A 23,291-nucleotide genomic window follows, 5' to 3' on the forward strand; every position below is an offset into this window, starting at 1 on the left:
TCATGATTGAAAAACTCTTCTCAAAACATCAAGGAAAACTCTCAGAACAAAACTTCAAACAAAACCCTAGGACTCTTGAATACGATCTCAGAAAAAGTAGTCCTAAAAACAACCTAGACAGGTATAAATAGGAATCCTGAGTCCGCGATCTCCGCTCGAGCGCCCAACATCCTGCTCGAGCGGCTTCAGCAAAATCTGCGTGCGACAAAACAGATTTCCGCTCGAGCGCTTGATGATCCGCTCGAGCGCGAAATCATACCTTCCAATATTTTTACAGACTTGACAAAATACTGAGAGACTACAATATCCGCTCAAGCGCCAATGGTCCCGCTCGAGCGGGAAGAACAAAAACACAGGAAAATTACAACTTGTTCAACACAAAGTTTTGTACTCGGATTTGACAATCAAGGGACCTAACACTTTCGATCCATCAAGATTTACATCTTAGGTCTTGGTGTTTGCACGGTAGTGTTTTTAGTTGGTAAATCCTTTCTTGTATGTAATCTTTATACCTGTGTGTAAATCCCCTCTTTTTTTCTTTCCCTTGTGCAATGCATTTCAATGCCAGTAAACATTTTCAGATCTCTCTGTCTCTCATATATTTGTTAGAACTTGCAGTTTAGGATGTAATCTCTTTTATTTATTTATTTTTTATATATATTCTATTTTTCATTTTCGTTCTCTCTCTACTCAATTGGGCTACATATAAATCCAAATTATTAGAATTTAATGCTAAAAATGTCAACTTGTAAAGCTAAATAGATCAGGGAGGTGAGGTGGGAGTAGGGTCCTCGACCCATACTATTACTCACATATTGTCATTGCTACTGATATTAATGTAAAACAAAAAAATCATGTAATGTTATCACTACAACAATAATGGGAGCACTTTAATTTAATAGAGAAATAATGATTAAATAGGTGTAGAACTATGATAATTTAATAATAAAAAATAATGGGCAAATTACATGTCTTTCTTTATTTTAATTTTTGTAGTTTCAATTTGAACAATTTAATTTACACTTTCATTTTTGTTGTAAAGTAATCATAACAAACAGTTTAGAGCCATCTTATATGCATTGCAAGAATACTTATGCAGTATAGGAATTATTAATAGATAAATTTTTAAAAATTTAGGAAGTCATTCTATGTGTAATATAAAATAATTCATAATGCAGGATTAATTAACTAATTTTAAGAAGTTTAGGGGGGGCTGCCATCCCACAACTCAAGCAATCTTGATTTGAAGTTATGTGGTGTTACTATTACATTGGAGATGTTTGGGAATTGAGTTTTCTAGTAATGTTTTTTAAATTTTTAAGAAAAATGTGCATAAAAGCAAAAAAATTATTTGATAACTTGTAATTACTTTGTAACTTATATCTAAGGTTTTCAAAAAAGTTTTAATATATATATTTTTTCCAGATATTTTCGCTTTAATAAAAATTAGATAGCAGGGACTTAACCAAATTGGTAGGTATACTGTCTACATAATTACTTGGAATTTAACTCCTAGGACCAAACTATGTGAAAATAATTTTTTATAAATTTTTTAATCCCCACATGAATACAAAAAAAGAATTAATTGAGATGCACGTAAATTGGATTGGATCTCCAACCATGTAACCTAAGAAAAAAAAAAAGAACATATTAGACCGGATTGAGCCGCTCCGGACGGATAAACACACACAAAAATTCTATTAAGTCGGTAACTTTCGGATTTGGATCCTCTCCAGCAATGTTCTCTCCAGCAGTGTCCAGCACTTTCAACAAGATTGTGAGGCGCGGCAAAGAAGCAATCTGAGGGTAAAGGATACGCCACGTTGTGGAAATAAGAAATGAACTTATTAGAACGTCGTCGTTGTTGGCGAGAGACCAAAATTAAAGGATTAAACTTTGTTTTGTGAAGTTTAACGGTGAATGAATATAACGGAGTAAAAAATCATCCAACTGCCCCTAAACCCTTTCCTTCATCCCAACCCATGCCATGGTCTTTTGCCTGAAACCCAGCAGCCCACGCCAAAGATACTACTGCAACCCCGACGCCTATAGTGTAGTTCCCTCACATTGGCAGCGTCATATACCTAGTTCGGATTAGGGATGCACTCTTTCTTCCATCGACGGTCATCTCCCAAAACATCCCAACCTAAGCAACCCTAACTCCTCATTCCAGACCTTGGCTGGTTAGTTGAATTTGTTTTTTGTTGAATTGAATGATGATTCAAAGTACTTACTAAAACTTCCACCTAAGTTGTGTCTCCATGGTGCTATTCAGTGTAAGTTGGCCTGCGCAGGGTCTCCCTCTACCGCTGCAGCTCTATTTTGCCCTTCAGACGCTATGGAGGATTGGAAATTTGGGGATCTAGTCTAGGGCTTGGAGTGAACAGTCGTTTGACAATTGTGGCCTCCGTTACCCCAAAAAGGACGTTGCATCATTTAGTTTTTGGATTATTGGTCAAAGCGACATCACTCTGCACATTCCTTGCCTCCTCCACCGACGTGGACTCTTCTACATCGCTGGATCTGGTCTGCCCAACGTGTCTTCATCCTATTCAAACTGCAGGACAGTGCTGGACCAAGGATGGCTAGAGAGGATCCTAATCCGTAACTTTCCCCCCACACAAGAAACACTCCACCTCTAAAATTTGCTTGGCGATAATTCTCCATATCTCCCCCAGGTATGTATATCCTTCTCTCTCTCTAATTTGCGATTGTATCTTCAATTTTGTATCCAACGTCTTGTGATTTTCTACTTGTTGTTTTCTCAGATTCTCTGCTTCTATTTCCAGATCTCTCTTTCGCTTCAATCCAAAAGGTAATTCATTTATGATTTTCGATAATATCTCCAGATCGATGAGAAATTATATATATTTATGCGTGATGTGAGTATTTCTTTTCAATGTTTGTTAACTGGAATTCCACATGATTATGGAAACTAGGGTGTTATTTTTTTAATTTAAATTTTTTATTTGTTCCCGAAAAAAATGAAACAAATTTTTTTATGGGAATTTTGTTGATTTTTTTTTCTTTACCCATTGTGCTTTACTCCATGTGCAGTTACTCCATAAGCATATTATACTTTGGAGTTTATGCACCAAAGAGCACACCAATAGGCATTTGTCCTAGTTAACAGCACATGTAAAGCACATGCCAGGACTTAAAATGAATTATGTGTTCATTTCCAAATGTCTGGGATAAACCCCACACATGAAGCAAAGTGAATTTTGCCTCTTAAAAAATAACAAAAATGTCTCTGGTTTATATAATGAAGCTACTTATCTACAAGGGTATTTTAGTTATTTTGCTTAAGCCATTACCGGACTTAACAATGGACCTCAGTTTACAAATCACACAGGATTATGTGCTTATTTTCAAATGACAACAGTTATGTGCACATAGGCCAAACCACAAGGGAGTAACTAAAGTGAAATTTGCCCTATAGGTTTTTTTTTTTTTTTGGTTTAAAACCCTTTTGAGATCTTCTCTTAAATTTGTTGAAAATTGACGATGATTGGCATGACCACGTAGTCGAGAGTTTTTTTTTTTTTTTGGGTAGTGTTGGGTAAAGATCATTGCTAGAGGATAGTGTTGTAATTTTCTTCTTTTTATAATAAATAAATAAATTTGTTAAGATTACATGATACGAAATTATTATTTCTAAAAAAATTGTCACTAGTTTCTGTTTGTGTCCACAAAATAAATAAATAGATAAAGAAATGTGCTTAAAAGAACCAAACTTTCAAACACTAGATTAGGATTTTTATTCATATCGGAACATATCTTATAGTATTCAGTTGTCCTGTCGAACAGTCCTAAATTGGCTTATGGTATTAAGTTTTATTAGCCATTAGCTTCAATTGAGGTCTAAAAGTTTGCTTTATGAGTTTAATCATTATAATTTTGTCAGATTTTTCATTTTTTTTTTCTCCTGGTGTTTTCAGTCAGTATAGAAGTTGCTTAACCCCTTTGTTTCTTTCTTTCTTCTGCTTTTTTTCTTCCTCTTTTTCATCCTGCTAAGGTCATTTTTTTTCCTTAGTAAAATCATTCATATCATTGCCACTTTAAGGAATAACTAGAAATCTGGTTTTTGTATTTTCAATTGGATTCTTTGTATATGATCTCAAAATGGAGATGATAAAGAATGGAACAAAATTGTGTTTTCCAATTCTATTTTTATCCTTCAATAGTCGCTTTTATTTCCTTTAATTTTCCATCTGTTAAAACATATGCCCTTGCCAACTAACTTTTTTCAACTTTCATCCTCCCCGGCCTAAGTTTTGCAACAAATCAAATACTCCCTCTCTCTCAAAATATTAGTCCCTTATTTCATTTTCCATTGTCCTAAAATATTAGTCCCTCTTCAAAAATCAAGTACAAAAATAATATAAATTTTCTATTTTGCCCTTTTTTAAAATTAATAAACAAAATAAAAAGTACAATTATGACATTGATATTTCTAAAAAATATACTATCAAAAGGGTAATTTTGAAAAATCAATTTTTTTAAAGTGCAACAATTGTACTACTAAAAAAAGTTGAATTCCCCAAAAGGGACCATTATTTTGGGACAGAGGGAGTATGATGTTAGGATTAAATCTTCTCTGCTTCATGGAGTCAAGCCTTGTGCTTCTAATATTTCGATTTGTAGAATTTGGACAATTCCCTTATATGTTTTTGAGTATTAACTCTTAGATTTATTTTGAATGATTGTAGAGTTTTTCCTTCTCTTGTAATGGAAAGTACGCCTTTCTTGCTTGTGTACTTCTCTGTTTTTGGTTATAAACTCACTTTCCAACTTTCATCCTCCCCTACTGTTGGTAGACTTAAAAAGATGGACTCTGCAGAGAGCAGGATGACATAAAAAGATGTCCACAGTGGCAGCTTGAGTATTCTTTTTGATGAGATGACAAACAATATAGTGGCATAACTTCCATGAATTCTGATTAGTCGTATAATGTTTGTACTCATGTTCTGCAAAATTTTACACTTCCAAACTGACATTTATCTTAAAATTTTCAATTCAAATTTTTTTCCAGAACTAGAAATTCAATGCTAAAAAATTTCAGCTTGATCAAACAGGCCCTCCTTTAATTTAAACTTAGTTACTTCAATGGTCAATACAATAGTCTTATTAAGCAGTTTAAGTTTCCATTGAAAGAGGATAATCTAATATTTTCTCTAGAAGAGGGCACTCTCATCATAAAGAAAAGAATATATTAGATACACTCTCAAAACATTTTAAATAATAGTTCTTCCACCCTTCATTTCTGCTTGGTTGCTATGGAATTCAGTACATGGAATCCATATTATCCTGTATCTATAAAATAAATCTTCAATGACACACTATTTTTTTTTTTTCTGTCTGACTAATCTATTGAGATTCCACTCTTCTATCATATGTTAGATGTCTCGAAGGTATGACAGCCGTACAATAATCTTCTCTCTATAAGGTCGTCTGTACCAGGTTGAATATGCAATGGAAGCAATTGGAAATGCTGGGACTGCCATAGGGATACTATCAAAAGATGGGGTTGTACTGGTTGGAGAAAAGATAGTCACTTCCAAACTCCTACAGACCTCAACATCCACCGAGAAAATGTACAAGATCGACGACCATGTTGCATGTGCCGTGGCTGGAATCATGTCCGATGCCAACATCGTCATCAACACAGCCTGGGTCCAAGCTCAGCGCTACACGTATGCTTACCAAGAACCAATGCCAGTTGAACAGCTGGTTCAATCTCTATGTGACACCAAACAAGGATACACACAATTTGGCGGGCTTCGACCATTTGATGTATCATTTTTGTTTGCAGGATGGGATAAGAACTACAGGTTTCAGCTTTACATGAGCGACCCGAGTGGGAACTATGGTGGTTGGAAGGCTGCAGCGATCGGTGCTAACAACCAGGCTGCGCAGTCGATACTTAAACAGGATTACAAGGATGATATCACAAGAGAAGAGGCGGTACAGCTTGTGCTGAAGGTGCTCAGTAAGACTATGGACAGCACGAGTCTTACTTCGGATAAGCTTGAACTGGCTGAGGTTTCCCTCTCTTCGGTGAAAGTGAAGTACCAGGTTAGCTCTCCGGAATCTCTTAGTAAGTTGTTGGTGAGCTTTGGGTTGACCCAACCTGCCGCGGAGGCATCATGAATTACTGTTTTCTTGATTCAGACCTATGTTTCTCGACTAGTTTGAGATCTTACAAAGACATATGATGTGTTGATCTGATACAATTGTTATTTTTAGGGCAAATTACATATACCCCCCTCGAGGTTTGGCTAAATTACAAATACCCCCCTGAGGTTTGAGAAATTACAAATTCCCCCCTGAATGCTATATTTGCATAACAAATTAGGGGGTAATTTGTTATGAAATTTAAACCTCAGGGGGCAAATTGTTATGAAAATACAAACCTCAGGGGGCGGGATGTAATTTCTGAAACCTTAGGGGGGTATCTGTAATTTAGCCAAATCTCAAGGGAGGTATATGTAATTTGCCCTTATGTTAGAAGCAGTGAACTTTTCTTATTCATGTATTGAAACCCTTTATGGTTTATTTGCAGCTTTCTTGGATTATCTGTTTGGTCCAATTCTTCTGTTAACATGCTTTATCTTTAAATGATTTTGAGAATTTTTGCTTTAAAATCAAGTTTTGCTTCATTTTCCCAGGCATTATTCGAGTCATTTTTTAATTTATATTGAATTTTTAATGTGCTAAAAAGAAAACAATATTTTAAATATTCTTTAGCCTAAATTTTCAATCTAGATTAAATTGGACAAATCAATTACTTAAAAAATTGTCGTCTAACAGATACATAAGCCAATTACATTTTCATCCAGACAAGTTTTCTTTTAAAACAAAACCAAAATAAGATCGACATCTTGATACATTGATTTACAATAATAATAAATAGAGTCAATGGTGACTCCGCCGTGGGAAAAGTCTTCAGTTCAGCCGCCCCTCTTGTCAGGATCTTATGCACTCCACGACTTTTCCAAGCCTACTGAAGAAATTAAAAAAATAGGAAGTTCTTTGGGTTTCCTTCTTCTCATCTGGGAGCTGGGACTAAAACAATTCCTCCCACAAGGGGTATACCAGGGAAAGGAAAGAAGATTCTTAAAAAATGAAGTTTCATATTCGGTTGACAGATTCTTATGCTCAATCTCAAAAATATCTTACCAAAAAAATATATACAAGATTTTACAAAAATCTCAACAATACACTTTTCTTTTACTCAACTCCAAATCCCAATGGTGACTCTACATATCAGAATTCCAAAGAGCCTAGGACCTCATTTAAGAATTAACCTTTTTCAGTAATTTTTTGATTTTTTTTTTTTTTGTTAGATGAAAAAAAAGGTAAATATTTTGAGAACATTTTTTTTGAATTACATAAAAAATCGAGATGTTTATTTTATTTATTTATGGGAATGATTTGATTTGACTTTGAAATTTGAATGCTTCGACGTTTGGTGTGTGTTGTTGATGCTACATCATCACATGACAACAACGTTAAAAACAGAACCGGAAAGAAAGAAGAGGTGTAAACGGGCCGAGATTTGTGGGCCCACGCAATCCACACTGCTCTCTCCTTTGTGGGCTTCAAAAAAGTGAAGGATGTAATACAATACAAACCCATCTACTCTTGAAACCACAGGCAAAGGGTCCACGGTTTTCTTCCATTTTTCTTTTTTCTTTTTTACCCTTTAGCTTCTGGTTTATTGCTACTATGTCCTTGTATAAACTTTGAATTTCTCTCTTCCCCGTTCCTTCCGTGTTATTGTCAGTCATGTTCTTTATAGAAAATGTTTATTTGATTTGTCACACAAATTTGTTGAGTTCTAGCATTTCTTGTTCATTATTTTAACAAGCTAGCTGGTAGCTCCATTATGGATCATTTTTACAAGTCTTGTGTTTAACTTTTTTTCAATGCAAAAAAGTATTTCACTTAAAATTTGTGGGATATATTATATTAAATAGATCTAAAATAATTTGGTCAAATTAAAATTTAGGCTAAACTTTGGCAAAGGGCTCAAGGCAAATCAAACCCAACTTCTATATCCTATATAATGTATAAAATATAATTTATATTATACTTAAAACTAAATTTTAATTTATTTGTTTTTAGTTTAAAATAAACAAATTTATATTTAAATTGGGTTTTAGATAAGTTTTTTTTTTTAAACAAAACAGAAAAGAATATAAAGTTGAAAAATGGGGTAGAAAAACTCGAATCATTACAAGTATAAGGACCTCAGTGCAAACAATAATCCGCAAGTAATATTAATGGGAAAGGGACTGCAAGTTGAAGGATTTACACGAGTTTGGGTCCCCATAAAATGTGCAGCTCAAGCTAACATCATCTACTCCAATGTCGATTTTGCCGATGCAAACCAGATTCCCATCACTTTGAGCTTCTGGGTATGTTCTTAATCCCTCTTTTCTTTAATGGGTTTTTTTTCTTTTCTTTTTTTGTTGATCTTTTCTCCTGTTTGGAATTGTTAGAATTCAACTTCATTCAAGCAAGAATCTGATCAGACAGCCCTCATTTTGTTTTTCACTCTTTCTCTGTCTGTTTTCAAATGCTTTCAATCTGATATTTTGCCGTTTCTTTCACTACTTAAATCTTCTGCAAGTTTTGTTGTGAAATGAACAGATTTCTATAAATTCCATTTTCTTGTTTTTGTGACTTTCTGCATTGTGATCTCACATGTATTGAGATTAATTAATTTCATGTTATTGGCTTCTGATTGATTGGTCTATTTGATATTGACTTCTGATTTACCTTTGCCAAAAAAAAGGTCATGAATTTTTTCTTTAAATTAGATTTAATGTTTTATGAGCAATTTTGGCTGTTGGGCATGCTTTATTTAGTTGTCAGCAGCTTGTAAATGGCAAATTTGGTGGGAATGAGAGCTTCTAATACCTGAAGTTTGACATTTCTGTGGATTAGCTCTAGAATTTGTGTTACTCTCTCATCTCAGTTACTTTCACGCAAATAATAATTAGATTTGTCATGAAACTCAATTTTTACATGGCTCATCTCAATTGAAATGTAAATCATTCATCAAACTACCCTTGGTTTTGAAATGTTAGGGAATTTTTCAGGGTTTGGAATAACGTAGTAAGGCTGTTTGGATTATGTCTTGATTTTGGTGGGTTCAATTGCAAGGTCTCTTTCTCTCTCTCTCCTTAGAACTGGCTTAAGGCATCTTTGACCCACACGGGGCATAGTTCCGCGACAAAGCCTCCATTCTGAGCCACAGGATCTGAGTCTTGCAATGCACACTGAATGCTTTAGCATACCTATGCCCTACCACTTGACCTAGGTTTGTGAACTACATGGGATTACTATTTCCAATGAGAGGGGGGTGATGTGCACACGGCCTATACCACAATGGGGTAAAGTGAAAGTTGCCCTTTGCAAAATTACAAGGAGTGCTAAGAATTTGAAATGGGAGAACTAATTGGTTTTGGAAATAAGACTGGGTTCAGAACTTGATATTAGTTAAGGGTTCAATCCTAATATTTTTGTAACCTTCAATCCATCAAACTACGCCTTCTCTTTTTCCTTTTTTCTTTTTCCCTTATTGGATGAAATAGGTTGATTTTTTTTGAAACTGTAAAATGTTGAGTCAATTTGACTGCTCACACCACTATGCAATAGATTTGTGCAGCATATTTTTTTGGGTTTGTGTTGCTTATGTAATTGTTTTAAGATGAATACAAATGCAGTTGTGCCATTATAGGCTTCTACTTTTATCCCAGAAAATGCAATGTATTTTTATGACTAGGATGATTGAAATATTTAAATGCAGATCAGTTAGTGCGCTTGTGATCCTCCTCAAGAACCTAAATTAAGTGATATCGAAGTGGTATTTGTGTACTTGTACGCCTAGAAACTGCAGTGAAATCATCTTCAGAGATGGCTCTATTATCAAAGTTACGTTGTATCACATTGGATGTTACTGGTACACTCATTGCTTACAAAGGGGAGCTTGGAGACTACTATTGCATGGCAGCCAAATCTGTTGGATTGCCTTGTCCTGATTACAAACGTGTTCATGACGGCTTTAAACTTGCATACTCAAACATGGCAAAGAAGTATCCATGTTTTGGTCATGCAGCCAAAATGCCCAACATTGTGTGGTGGAAGACTTGTGTGAGAGACTCCTTTGTCAGGGTGAGATACATTACTTCATCATGCATTATTTGGCAGTGGCTTCTTGCATTCTCACCTTTTCCCCAATTATTTGGATATTATGTCACATTATAGGAAGCATTCAAACCGATTTCAGTTCTGCTATAAACATACAAACTGATCATAGAACTGAACACTGGATACATATGAATAGATAAAATTTTACAAGGTTTGTTAGTGGGGTTCATGAATCCCTTAAAATTTCTTATTATTATTGATCTTATTTATTGACAGGCAGGGTATGATTATGATGAGGAGACATTTGAGAAGATATTCAGGCGCATATACTCATCCTTCGGTTCAGCTGCACCTTACACAGTCTTTCCAGATTCTCAACCATTCCTAAGATGGGTTCATGAGAACGGTCTCAAAGTGGGGTTAGTTAGCAACGCCGAGTATCGGTACAAGGATGTGATTCTACCAGCGTTGGGTTTGAATGAGGTAAATATTCAAGTATATAATGGAAAATTTGATTAGTAATTTTGCAGCTAGATATATGAGAAGGGTGATACTTAAGTGATATTTTCTTACAATTTGTTTACTTTTTATTTGGTACTTCAGAATTTGGATTATTTTGGTCATTTTTCTTATTGTAAACTTTGTTACATATTTAAGTAAACTTTGTTACATATTTAAGTAAATTTTAATAGATATATATGGAACTAGACCTTTTTGTGGGCATTGTCAAATACAATAAATAAATAAATATATAAAATGGATGCATATTATTTTGATCACAGTTTTTTTATTTTATAGTATGTATGAAAATTCCCATATTGGGAGTTTGCTTTAGGCTCTGAAAAACTCACAGTCGGCCCTATGTCAAACACCAGTACGTGACCTCTAGAAAGGTGTCGATGCTTCATTAGTGACCATAAATTCATAAATTCATGGTTTATGTATTCAGGGATTGGAGTGGGATTTTGGCTTGTTCTCTGGCCTTGAAGGTGTAGAAAAGCCGGACCCAAGGTTTTACGAGATTGCATTGGAGAGGGCTGGAAATATTGCACCAGAAGAGGCATTACACATCGGAGACAGCATGCGCAAGGACTATTTGCCTGCAAAGAGCTCGGGGATGCACGCCCTGTTGTTGGACAGATTTAAGACTCCTGATGCCGATAATTGGAGGAAGTCTGGCGCGCCTGTTCTCCCTGACCTTGTGGCTGCACAGGCATGGCTGGCTTCTGAAATTTGATTTGCTAATAACCTTGTATTTTCTGTAATGCTGCTCAATACTTACTGATATGATGATGTTGGAAAGAAAAGAAAGATATTCATTCTGTGATATTCTAAGACATAACATTAGATGTTCTGTCTGTAATTTGTGTTCCTCATTCTTGCAGTCAAATAAGAAAGTTACTAAAAAGATCAATTGTCTGTTAGAGCAAATGAGAAATTAATTGCATATGATATGATGCTTAAGTCAATTACATATGGGTTAATTACACTTAGTATCTTTGTACTTCAACTAAAATGTAGTTTTGGCCTTTTTATTTTCACTTGAAAGAGTCAACTTCAAGGTTGTGTTTGGATTATTGATTCGGGTAAGGATTTGAAAAAGAAAATAGAAAAGGTAGATAAAATATGAATATAATATAATTACATTTCATTTATATTTTTCTTTTTCTTTTCTTTTTCAAATTCTATCCAAATACATGATTCAGTTACAGCGTAAGTCGAATTGCAATGTCATTCTAGTGTCTATATGATGTTAACAAGGCTAGTGAAATCTTAACATTTTAATTCAAGTTATAATGTCATCTTTTCGTTTATCTACTGTTATTAAGGCACTATACTTCAAGTTTTTATAATGTCATTATTTCATTTATCTATTATTAATGAGACTGATGAAAATTAAAAATAAAATGATCAAAGTGAGATTTTATTACAAATTCCTTTTAAGTAAGACAAAATCAAACAAGAAAATCACCTAAAAAATAAAAAATAAAAAACTTAACGCACTCTAAAATAACAAAATTAAGTCTGGATGATGCTAAAAATAAATCCAACACTGGTTGAAATATTTTTTACAAAGACAATATTCATGATGAGATAAATACCAAACAAACAAATGATCAAAAATTAAATATCCTAACTTTGAGTGGGTGCAAGTCAAAATCTTACAATATTTATTTTAATAGAAATTTATTACTCAATTTTTAAAAATTAAAAATATGACAAAAAAATTCTAAACTAGCGAATTAAAGGAACATTGTAATCTTACAAAATATATGGAATTTATTTTCTTATAATAATATGATGATTTATTTTATTTTTTGTAATTAAGAACCATGTTGAAGGACTTTTTGTTTTGAAGTGGGAGTCCTCAATTCAACCCCAAACAAAAAATGTTTTTATTAAATCTTTCTCCAATACTATTCCAAACAAAATACAATTCCTAATGTCCTACTCTTTTTTTTTTTTCCTTTTTTTTTTTTTTTTGTGTGGTTAAATTAAAAATAAAAAATTTGATTAAATCTAATTCCTGTTCAACTTGGATTAGATCTCCAAATCCTATGGAAGTGTTAGTAGGTAAATTGATTTCTACTATATATTAAATATATTTCATATAGAGAGTTACAAAACTGTTTCTAACAAAATATTGAACTTAATTTTCATGGCTTCTAAGTGGGTACCAAGTGAAGATTTCATTCGTGATCTAGGTTTCTCAATGACACCGGCTCAATGTATAGGGATGGAGCTTTATGCTCTTATCTCTGATTTTGATGTAGACGAAGGTGAGCATGAAAAAGTAGGTAAAGAAAAGAATGCTACAAATTTAACGGTGGACGTGTTATTTAAAAAATTACTAGAGAAAAAACATGTACTGAATAGAAGGGGAGCGATGAATGAAAATAGTCCCAAAGGGTCTGAGAAGATTGAATGTCCCAAGGGAAGTTAATTGTCATTGCAACCGTTGATACCAATCTTTTACAATTACAAATATTTAGGTTTTTTTGATTGAGGAACAGAGAGTGGTAATAGATTATGTAGGTTTTTCATGCTCTTTTATTCGTTGAATTCAAGCCAATAGATTTTTTTTTTTTAAAATTATATTTTAATATGTTGATTAATAGATTGATGGAATGTTTTTTCTACACCTCCGTACAAGTTTCTGTGATAATTATTTTTGTTATTCATGTTAATGTTTTCAATCAAGTCCTCACGACAGTAGGATCTTCCCGTTCATAATGGGCTATACTTCAATAATTTGATTAGTTAATTATTTAAATTTTTATCTGTAGAATATCTATTAAAAATCAAATTAATGACTCAATTATATTTGTCTTTAAAAAAATAGGTGAAGATAAATATGATAAAATTATGTGGTTACATTTATTAAAACAATTTAAATTTTTTCATGATGATCTGCATATGAAATCCTAAAAATTTAACTGACTCGTAATAAACTTAAGGGCCCAAATTCTTTTAGCATGAAATTATTGAAAAACAGTTTATTCTTTTGGAAAATACTAAACAAATATTACGACAAATTAAACTTATTTTTTTGGGGATTTGGAAAAATATAATTGGTTTTACACACTTTCACAGAATTAACTTCTTTTTAGTAAAACTAAGAAGTTTGAAATTATTTGTTTGGGAATTGATTATTTTAGTTATTTTTTTAGCTTTTCATGAAAAGAAATTTAAAAAAATAAAGAGAATATTGTGACAAGTTGTAGTATTTTTTAACTATTTTAACCGGAAATTTATTGGTTCGTCTTAGAGTGCCACGTGGCGCTGCACTTCACCAATCACAAATCATTATATCTCCTTAGGTTCTTCAATCACTATTAGCAAAAATTTGGTTTGGGTCAAATCAACAAAGGAGATTCAACAGAATAACTAAAATTTCACACACAACAATAGATCAAGTAATTGTGGTTGGTGTCTTATGCCTTGACAAATTTAAGGACTTTTTTGGAGGTTATAATGTAAAGAAACAAAGCATAGACACTGAAATTGATAATAAAATTGAAATTTGTCACTCAATTGTATTAATCAAACAACAAGCACAATCTTTGTTACACAATCGACAAAAGGGTTACAAGAACTAACTGCTAATCTACTCCTAAAGTAAAATAATCTACTCCTAAATTAAGGTAGACTACTCCTAAATTAAGAACTCTGATGAGTTTGATGTTTGGGTCCCTTCTGCTTGTATTTCCTTGACCTTTTTATAGGCCAAACCCACTGTTTACGTTTAACAACTGCCCTGGGCAATTTTCTTCTTCTATGCATGTGATATGGCACATGAGAGAGGAGATCAAGTGTAACCTCCATTAACTTCTACACCACTTTCTTGTGTAACTTCCATCAAAGTCCAAATCCTCAGCCGCCTTATCCTGCAGCAGTTCTTGTTGCCCTCCAAAACGACGTCGTTTTGGTGCAAAATTTCAACCAAAAAAAAAAAAACACAGAATCAGAGAAGAGAAAAAAGGGAAGAAGAAAGCACTGAGGAAGAGAGAGAGGAGAAGAAAAGCACCTCTTCAAACAGAGCCCCTATTCTTTCTCTTTTGTCGGCGAAATAAAAACACAGAACTAGAGTTGTTTTGGCACTTTGTTTGTTTGTTTGTTTTTTTCTTTTTCTTTTTTTTATCCTTTTCGCATTTCTCTTTTGCCCGTCTATTCCCAAATCTGAAACCCAGATCTGAGAGATGATGACAGAGAGTAGAAGACGGCAATAGATGGAAACCGGCGACCAAGAGTGGCGACGACGGCGACCCCTACGGTGTTTCACAAATCCATTCCCAGATCTGAAATAATCCCCCACTTTTATATTGGCCTTCCCTATTCACCTCTGATTTCCATATTGGATCTCAATCCTTCATTTTTTTTTACTTTCTCTGTCTCTCTCTCTACAACTTTCTCTCTTTATATATTATGCAAAAGTTTTGTTGTTGTAATACATAGCCCATCTTCAAAGCAATAAGAGAGTGAAAAGGATACAGTATAAATTCCTGCCAACCTACCTATATATATGTGTGTGTGTGTATTTTTGTTGGGACAAATAATAAGAAAGAACATCATGGATCCCGAAGAGGTTCTTCTTCTCCTCTTTTTCTTCCTCTGTTCTTTCTTCTTCCCCTCTTTCTCTTCTCTGATTCTGCGGGTTTTTTTTTTATTTTAAATTTTGCCCCAAAACGACGTCGTTTTGGACCGTCGCAAGGACCGCCACAGGATAAGGTAGCCGAGGATCCGAACGCACTTCGATTAATCCATGTTAGCCACAATTTTTTATGTACATTACTATTTCTCCTTTTGTGATGCCATGACCCACCTGATGGTTTGAATAAGATTAACCTACACACAAAAAATAATAATATACAATATAAATATTTGTGGTCATAATTTTATGTTAAAAATAATTTATAATCTAAATCAACAGACCAAAATCAACAGGCCACAATTAATAAGATTAGATTTGGCCATGATTAATAAGCCACCATCAATAAAATTGGATTTCGCCATAATTGGCAGGCCATAACTAATTAGATTAGTTTTGGCTTATTAACAGGCCAAAATCGATACAAAATATGGTATCAACAATCACCCAATACAAATCGTGAGTCTCATTCCCTCCACCAATCACAATGTATGTAAAGTGTCATGTGATGCTATTCCTGAATCAATCAATAACTTCTTATTTTAACCATTCTCTAAATAATATACATCATTGTTTATAAAATGATGACATATTATTTGACGTTTAAGTATATTGTGATTATATTATGAATGATAACAATATTTATAAAAACTTTAATTTCAAACCCAACCAAAATACATTTTCATTTTAATTCCAAAATTTTTATAACTCAGTTTGATTTTAAATTTCATAAAAGCGAAAGTAGTAGTTTGGTATCGATTTACCATGCGCATCAATATGTATAATTCATAAATGAGAGAATAATTGAGGAGTATTGTGTAATTAACCCTTTGTTAATACGGTGGCCTATCCTCTCGACAAAAAACCTTCTCGTCTCTCTCTCTCTCTCTCTCTCTCTATCTATCTATCTATCTAACGAAGCTGAAGGCTACGGTAGACATAACTCAGGTACTTTGAAGCAGCTTTTACAGTATTCACATTGCTTGGAACTCTCTTTTATGTTTCAAACTTTCAATTAATTTGATGCCCACTAGTTGTTTGATGAAATGTATCAAAGACTTTATTTTTTAATATATATATATATATATTTTTTTTGAATAGAATTCAGGAACATATTTGCTTTTGCCCATTACAGATTAGGCTTATCAAATTTCTTAGAATAAAGGATTTTAGTGATGGAAAAGGTTGTAGAAGAGAGAAAGTAGAAGACACTAATGTTGGAATATTGTTTGATTTATTATCATTGATGAGCTTGTTCATTTCTACCAAAGATTTGAATGGTAGTTTGTCCCATAAGCCCATTTGGGTTTAGAGCTCTGGAATGTTGTGGTGCTATGAACCTTTTGATTATCTGGCTTTGATATATTTGGTTAATTACAATTTTTTCAATACACAAAAAATCATTTTGATATTATTCAGTATAGTCAGATGCTAGGAAGCACCAACACTTCAAAATGGGTGTCGTGTCCGTGTTCGTGTTGGACATGTACGAGACGGAGACACCAACACGAGGGGACACGCGTGTCAATTTTCTTAGTCATTACTTTGCATGACACTTTGGGGACTTCACCGACACACCTATCTTGGACACTTTTGTGAGTTTTCCTTTTTTATAATTTTAGAAAGCTGATTTAGGGTAAAGTAAAATATTTGAAAACAAAGAGGTAGGAAAAGGGGATTAAAAAAAAAATACACCCACATATACTTTGATACCTCTTGCATCTCTTTGCCCTAAATTTAAAAATATATAAAAATATTTTTTTTTCGTATCCCCACCCCACTGTATTTGTGTCTTCAATTTTTCAGAATTGCAGTTTCCCGTGTCCCTACCTGTTTCCACGTCCATGCTTCTTGGTGAGATGTATAGGTTCTATATTGCTACTTTCAGTTTCAAAGTAACATGTTGTTTACTTTATGCATTTTTTGATGTTATTATTTATTCTGATCTTAAGGTGTTGCTAGAGTTCCACATTTGCTTGTCTGTGCTGGTGTCGTCCAAAATGTGCTTCTAGTGTTGATTAATTGTGTGCAAATATTTCAGCTACAGAACTTTCACTCCACCAACTAATTTTGCTGTGTGTAATTATAACCTGTTTGGATGCAGGTGTAGCAATGGAAACAGAAAAGAAAGCTGAGCTTGTACGTCTGCTCAAAGTTCTTCCCCCTGTAGAGTTCTGCTGTGTTTATGGCTCAGCCCTCCATCCAAATAATAGCGACAAGGTTGATATTTTTCTTCACCCTTTTTAAAGTTGTTATTGAGATTTGTTTGTCTTTGGGTTTTAGATTGATTTGTTTATCTTTCTACTGCTTGCATTTTGTTGTCTTTTTTCTTCTTTTGTTTTTCTCAAAAAAAAAAAAAAAAACTGTAGTCATCAATGGTAGATTACATTCTTGGTGTGTCTAATCCTCTGCAATGGCATACTGAGGTAAGTGTTGAATTGCAACCCCTTCCGTTTCCTTTCCTTTACTTTTCTGTTTTATTTTTTTTTCAGTGTTTTACGTTTTACCTCTTCTGCAGAGAAGAGAAGATTCTCATAGATTTTAATTTCCTTTCTTTTGCAACCAAGAATCTGAAAATGAACCGTGATCACTATGCCTCATGGATGGTACACCTCGGTGGGGCAAAGCTGGTGCCTTTCTTTCTCTCCTCATCCCCCGCTCTGATGTTTCACTTTCTTTCATTTTTTTCCCCTTGTAAAAGAAAATGGTTTTGCTAATATTTTTTTATTTGGTTGGTTATGTCAGATTACTGAAGTTGCGGATGAAATTGGTGTTGGAGTGCACTTCAACCCATTTGTTACTTGGAAGGACAAGGTGCTGAGCATTTAACCATTTCTATTCATGGTGCTCATGTATGAATGCGGAGTATCTCTTGGAAATCTTTCACCTTTAAGCATTGTTTGACAGATGTTCAAGTACGGAGTTGTTCGAATGGATGACTTGGTTCGGGATGTACTGAATTGGGAGAGGTTCTATTTGAGTGGTCGTTTACAAAAACCTGTAAGTCTTCCCTATGAGTGCTTTTTCTCATCTTTACGTTTATTATCTTTTTATAGTTTATATTTATCTATTCTAGTCCTAAATCTTTAAAGATAACAAAACAAAACTTTGCATCAATCATAAAAGGGTCTCCAGACACCAACATGCTCAATTCTCCTTATTGGGTTTGAGAATTGCTTTTATAGCAGTTTTTTTGTTGGCTTTTTTTTTCCTTTTTTCCACTTTAGGTTCTACTAGATTAGATAGACCTCAAAAGTATATCTATATATAATATATTTAAGAATCTCTTTCATTTTGGTGGCATGTACTTTTTTTTTCTTATTTTGCCCTTAACTTGTATTTCTATCTTCTATTTTGTCCTTTATTAGTTGGGGGAATGACCTTGAATGAAGGGTTTTAGGTCAATTATGTAAGGGTTTTGAATTTCCTATTTTGTCCTTGGCTTTTTTTTTTAATTCTCCATTTTGCCATTTTTTTTTTTTCGTTTCTTTCTTTCTTTCTTTTTTTTAAATTTTTTTTTATTGGGTGGAGTTTTGAGGGTTATTTTGGAAAATCAACTTTCACAAAGGTATCATTTTTGGGTAATTATATTTATACACTGTACAAACTCTCAGTACACATAACAAATGGTGTTCGGATATAAACTTTTAAAAATTAATAATTTCGTTCTATTTCACTAAATTTTATGATATTTGCCATTTATTTCAATTAATTAAGTATTATTTGATATTGTTATCCCAAAATAAGATTTTTCTTCTCGGAATTGAATAGAGTAGAAGATTAAACAAATCAAACGTTCATATTGTAGGGTTTGTTGAGCATATCATTTATAAACAAAAAATTCAAATTAATCGGATATGTTTTGAATTGTTTAAAAGAATTTCATGCTATTTTTGAAAAATAAGAGGCCTTTTTATCCAACAATTAGAGAAAAAAAGGAAAAAATATGGGAAATTTTATTTACACGTGACATCATACAAACTCTCACAGGGGGAGAAAAAAAATATTAAGAAAAAAATCTCAAAGTAAAAAACATTTGATTTTCCAAAACTACCCCTTTTGAGTAATTATAAATATATTAAAAATTTGAAAAGATAAGGACATTAGAGGAAAAATATTTTGAAATTTAGATTTAAGTGTAATGATTGCATGCCCCCCTTACAAAGTTGGAATCTCCAAAAGGGACCAACAAATTGAGACGGAGGGAGATAAATGTATACATATGGATAATGCCATAGTACACACCAAATAATCATTATTTTTTAACCTCTATCATTGAATTAAAATAAAATCATTCTTCTTTAACCTCTACCAAATGATTGTTCCGCTATATTTTTCTTCCATCAAACAAACACTACCTTAAAATAAAATAAAATAATTTTTTTTAATAAAAATAAATAAATAAATGGCTGATTTGCCCATGCCTTGCACAGGCCTACCTACCTAGTATATGCATATATTTTTTTGTGCAGAAAGTCCACCAAGAGGGGGAAAAAAAAAAAAAAAAAAAAAAAAAAGAAGACCAACAAAGTTTGTCTGTAGTGAACTTTTTTGGATTTAAAAAAAAAAAAAACTTTTTAGATTCTTAGGCGGACTTGAAAAATAAATTTTGACCCAAATTTTTTTTAAAAAAAGAATAAAAAATCACTAAAGACCCAAAAAAAAAATCCTAAAAAAATGTGATGTTTTTAGCTGTTGCCAAACAAAAACCCTAACCTATACTCTTTAACACTTCGTTTCTGAGCCAGTTAATAATAGTGTCCTGTATCCACAAATGTGGTAGCAGTTTCATTCATTGCTTTCATGTCTAGCTCCATAAACATCTCAAATCTTCTTTTTTCCTTCTCTTTTCCCTTCCTCGAGGTTCATATACTTGTGGATAACTTGGCAATGGGAAATTTAAACTCTGTTAATTTGAGGGCTGCAACCTCTGCTGCTCTGCTGCTTTCTCCGTCCAAATTCTCCGAGGTTTGCTTCTTTGCCTTTCTCAATGATTTTAGAATTACAATATATATACATATATTACTTTTAGATAATGTTTGTTAGTTTATGCAGGAAAATCTATATGCCAAGATATGTAGTCTCTCGTACATGGGGGACTTGCGTATGCTTTTTGCAGAGGACAAAAATAAGGTGAGTCTATTTCAACTTGCATAGATCTTAGGAGGGGGAAGTAAATTGTAGCATTATCACAGCATACATACATTTAAGGAACGGAGATAAATTGTGGCTTTAGATAGTAAGGTTTCATGCTTTCCGATACTAGAATATATGTGGTGAATATCATGGAAGACAGGTTCCTTTCGTTTCTAGAAATCAAAAGGCTGAACGGCCTGAACTTGTAGATTGCTTATAAAGAAAACTCTCCAGCCTGGCAGCCGACCAATTATATGTTTGTATTGCAAACACGTGCCTTTCTTAAGTTAACTTGGATAATTTTAACAATTGCAATAAAATGGTTGTAAGGTCTAGATTTCACATCTATTTTTTGTCTCAATTCGTATCTTTCTTTGTTTTAGAGGCATTATTTTGACGTAACATCTGATATGATCACCTCTCCTTAGGAGATCCAATGGCCATAATTAGTTCTACAGTTCTTATAGTTTCTGTTTGTCATCTACATTACTTACTACAGGTGGAGAAGATTGTACAAGGACAATTCGAATTGTTCCAGACAATGTATAAGCCATTTCTAGAAGAATATGCAGCCAAGGATTTGTTGACATTCTCTTCTTCTGCTGGTAACCAAGTAAATTTTTCTCAGGTTTGTTCGGATACCTACAAGTTCTCAAACCAAAGCTACTTTTCTCATTTCCTTGTTAATGGACATATTAAATTGGCCATAAATTATAATGCAAGTATACGAAAGTAAGAACCTTTGATTCCTTCGGTCCAATCTGCCACTAATAATGAAGCAATGCTAGCATGAACATCAGTATTATATGATTTATATTGGAGATGTTTTTAGCTAGCACTTAGTTTATTATATAAAGATGTAGGTACATGTGTCCCACATGACTTGCCATGCCAGCATCCACTAAGGGGTTGGGCCCCACAAATCATACCCTCGCCATTCAACTTAAGACTAGCACCCTAATGCTACGTAGACTGCCTAGGTTGGGAGCAGGGCCTAGGTACCCCTGGGGTTGGTGCCTCAATCATGGATGCCCCAGCAACTCATGACCCTGTGCGGGATCACCAGGGATTTGTGGATTGGTGGCTAAAGTTGAGGGATCATCAAAGTTGCCCCAGTTTTGCCTCTTGGGTTACCCCACTTTGACCAGTCTTGGACATGAGAAAGAAGCCTAGATTATACAAGTTAATGTGGTAGGACCACACTAATTAAGCCTAGATTATGTTGGCAATTAAATATATTTTATTACGTCTAGGATGACTTTTTTTTTAACCTCTAGGATGGTTTTATTATTATTTTTTTAGTACTTGGGCATGACTTATCCTAAATGAAAAATTACATACTATAGCATTCAAATGGTATCTGACATATCAAGTTCATTATAAAAAATGGGTCCAAAATATCTGATATGTTTCAACCTCTCAACACCAGGATTGTGGTTTATCTGCAGCTTCCTCCCTTGTTTCTTGTCTTCCTCCGACTGTCAGAGGCGAGATGGCGTTGAAGTTGGGAGAAAAGAAAAAACGGAGTGAATCTGGTATGATCCTTGACCTATATAAGATTGATCCAGCAAATATGCATTGAATAGAATAGTATTCAAGTCATAAGGAGCGAATTAATAGAAAACACAATCCTATGCATTGGTAGTCTTTGTACTACTAATATTATACCTTGAAACTCATGAGTGGAAGTCCAAAATAGTATTGATGCAATGACTTTGTTTCTGTTTCCAATTCAAGCAATGAGATGATTGCAGTTATTTCATTGTTGTGTTGCAGGTCAAGTTACACGTGAAGTTGTAATCAGTTCGAGAAAGGAAGCTGCAGAATGCATGCGGAAGATCGTGAGGCACAGGGTAATGGTTTCAAGTGCCAGGCAAGCCGTCTCTGGTCTACTGACGGCTGGTGCTGTTCGTGGAGTTAGATATCTTTCAAATAAAATGCACAAGGCTTGGAAATCCTGGATATGATCTTTCTAGTATTTAACTTTTACGTACTTCTTTCGTAGAACTAGAGCGGGTTTCCTTTGCAAAGCGAGTGTTTCATGAAAGAAAATCTAGGAGGGGATGAAACATTGATCTCTCGAGGCTGTAGAAGAAGTTTTGTGACTTTGATGTAGGAATGTATATCTCTTTTTTCTTTTGCGTTTTATTTATTTCTTTCTTTTGTAGATTTTAAGATTCCGAGCATAAATTAATTTTAATTTTTACCTTTTTCCTTTTCCTCTTAGTATGTGTCATTTCAATTCATTGAGCAATTGGATGTAATGTTGGATTAATAATCAGTGCATCCCTGAAGATACCTCCATGGTTTTCCTATTACATTGTTCTCTATAAAGGGAGAAGATATTATTGCCAACAGTGATATTGAGGTTTGAAAGAAGAAACACAGATATTTATGTTAAGAAAACCTTCAAGAAAATGTTCTATTTTTTATTCTTCAGTAAGGGAATCTATTATGAACAAAAATGTATACAGATGTACAAACTTTCAAAGGAGAGGGAAACTTTCCCTACCAAAGGCATAAGCCTTACTTGAGCCTAGCGGATGGGAGTTCACTCCCACTTGGTTTGATGAGCAAGTGGCTTTGGGTTTGAGTTAGGGGTGATGCGGTTCTCATCCATCTTGGCTCTCAGTTTTTGCTCATTGGGACCTTTGATGGTGGGATTGGACTCAGGCTGGAGCAACCAACAATAGCAATGCATGACCAAAGAATTAACTACTAAATGGGGAGCCCAACAAATCTCGGGTATTGCACAGAGGGAACTGCGGGTGCTCTTTCAAGATGAGCTAGTGCCATAGCCTGACCCAAGTCCTAGCAGACAGAAGCCGATAGCAGACAAGAATGG

General features: G+C 33.9%; 3 protein-coding genes across 12 annotated transcripts; all 3 read left to right on the forward strand.

Annotated features, from left to right (window-relative positions):
* Nucleotides 1-2,292: 2,292 nt before the first annotated feature.
* LOC114291312 (proteasome subunit alpha type-4-like) lies at nucleotides 2,293-6,611 on the forward strand. 2 transcript variants are annotated; one of them, XM_028235375.2, is made up of 3 exons: nucleotides 2,293-2,678; nucleotides 2,769-2,815; nucleotides 5,404-6,611. In XM_028235375.2, exon 3 carries the CDS (start codon nucleotides 5,476-5,478, stop codon nucleotides 6,151-6,153), a length of 678 nt encoding a protein of 225 aa, XP_028091176.2. In that variant the 5' UTR covers nucleotides 2,293-2,678; nucleotides 2,769-2,815; nucleotides 5,404-5,475; the 3' UTR covers nucleotides 6,154-6,611. The 2 variants fall into 2 exon arrangements, with proteins under 2 accessions (XP_028091176.2, XP_082744640.1); XM_082888514.1 differs by having other exon boundaries at nucleotides 2,548-2,678; nucleotides 5,450-6,611.
* A 1,016-nt stretch (nucleotides 6,612-7,627) lies between these two features.
* LOC114291306 (Haloacid dehalogenase-like hydrolase (HAD) superfamily protein) lies at nucleotides 7,628-11,569 on the forward strand. Of its 2 annotated transcripts, none has more exons than XM_028235370.2 (4): nucleotides 7,628-8,423; nucleotides 9,821-10,185; nucleotides 10,438-10,644; nucleotides 11,111-11,569. In XM_028235370.2, the coding sequence occupies exons 2-4, from the start codon at nucleotides 9,928-9,930 to the stop codon at nucleotides 11,396-11,398; spliced, it is 753 nt and encodes a 250-aa protein (XP_028091171.1). In that variant the 5' UTR covers nucleotides 7,628-8,423; nucleotides 9,821-9,927; the 3' UTR covers nucleotides 11,399-11,569. The 2 variants fall into 2 exon arrangements, with proteins under 2 accessions (XP_028091171.1, XP_028091172.1); XM_028235371.2 differs by having other exon boundaries at nucleotides 8,189-8,423; nucleotides 9,826-10,185.
* Nucleotides 11,570-14,667: 3,098 nt separating this feature from the next.
* Nucleotides 14,668-22,672, forward strand: LOC114291305 (translocator assembly/maintenance protein). 8 transcript variants are annotated; one of them, XM_082888518.1, is made up of 11 exons: nucleotides 14,668-16,258; nucleotides 17,415-17,530; nucleotides 17,680-17,736; nucleotides 17,829-17,940; nucleotides 18,056-18,124; nucleotides 18,218-18,310; nucleotides 20,174-20,278; nucleotides 20,366-20,443; nucleotides 20,946-21,074; nucleotides 21,876-21,981; nucleotides 22,223-22,672. In XM_082888518.1, the coding sequence occupies exons 4-11, from the start codon at nucleotides 17,887-17,889 to the stop codon at nucleotides 22,411-22,413; spliced, it is 825 nt and encodes a 274-aa protein (XP_082744644.1). In that variant the 5' UTR covers nucleotides 14,668-16,258; nucleotides 17,415-17,530; nucleotides 17,680-17,736; nucleotides 17,829-17,886; the 3' UTR covers nucleotides 22,414-22,672. The 8 variants fall into 8 exon arrangements, with proteins under 8 accessions (XP_082744644.1, XP_028091168.2, XP_082744642.1 ...); XM_028235367.2 differs by having other exon boundaries at nucleotides 14,762-16,258; nucleotides 17,878-17,940; nucleotides 20,357-20,443; XM_082888516.1 differs by having other exon boundaries at nucleotides 14,762-16,258; nucleotides 17,878-17,940.
* The last annotated feature ends 619 nt before the right edge of the window (nucleotides 22,673-23,291 follow it).

The sequence above is a fragment of the Camellia sinensis genome, chromosome 9 (assembly GCF_055761805.1).
Source record: "Camellia sinensis isolate YWXY chromosome 9, ASM5576180v1, whole genome shotgun sequence".
Lineage (NCBI taxonomy): Eukaryota > Viridiplantae > Streptophyta > Magnoliopsida > Ericales > Theaceae > Camellia > Camellia sinensis.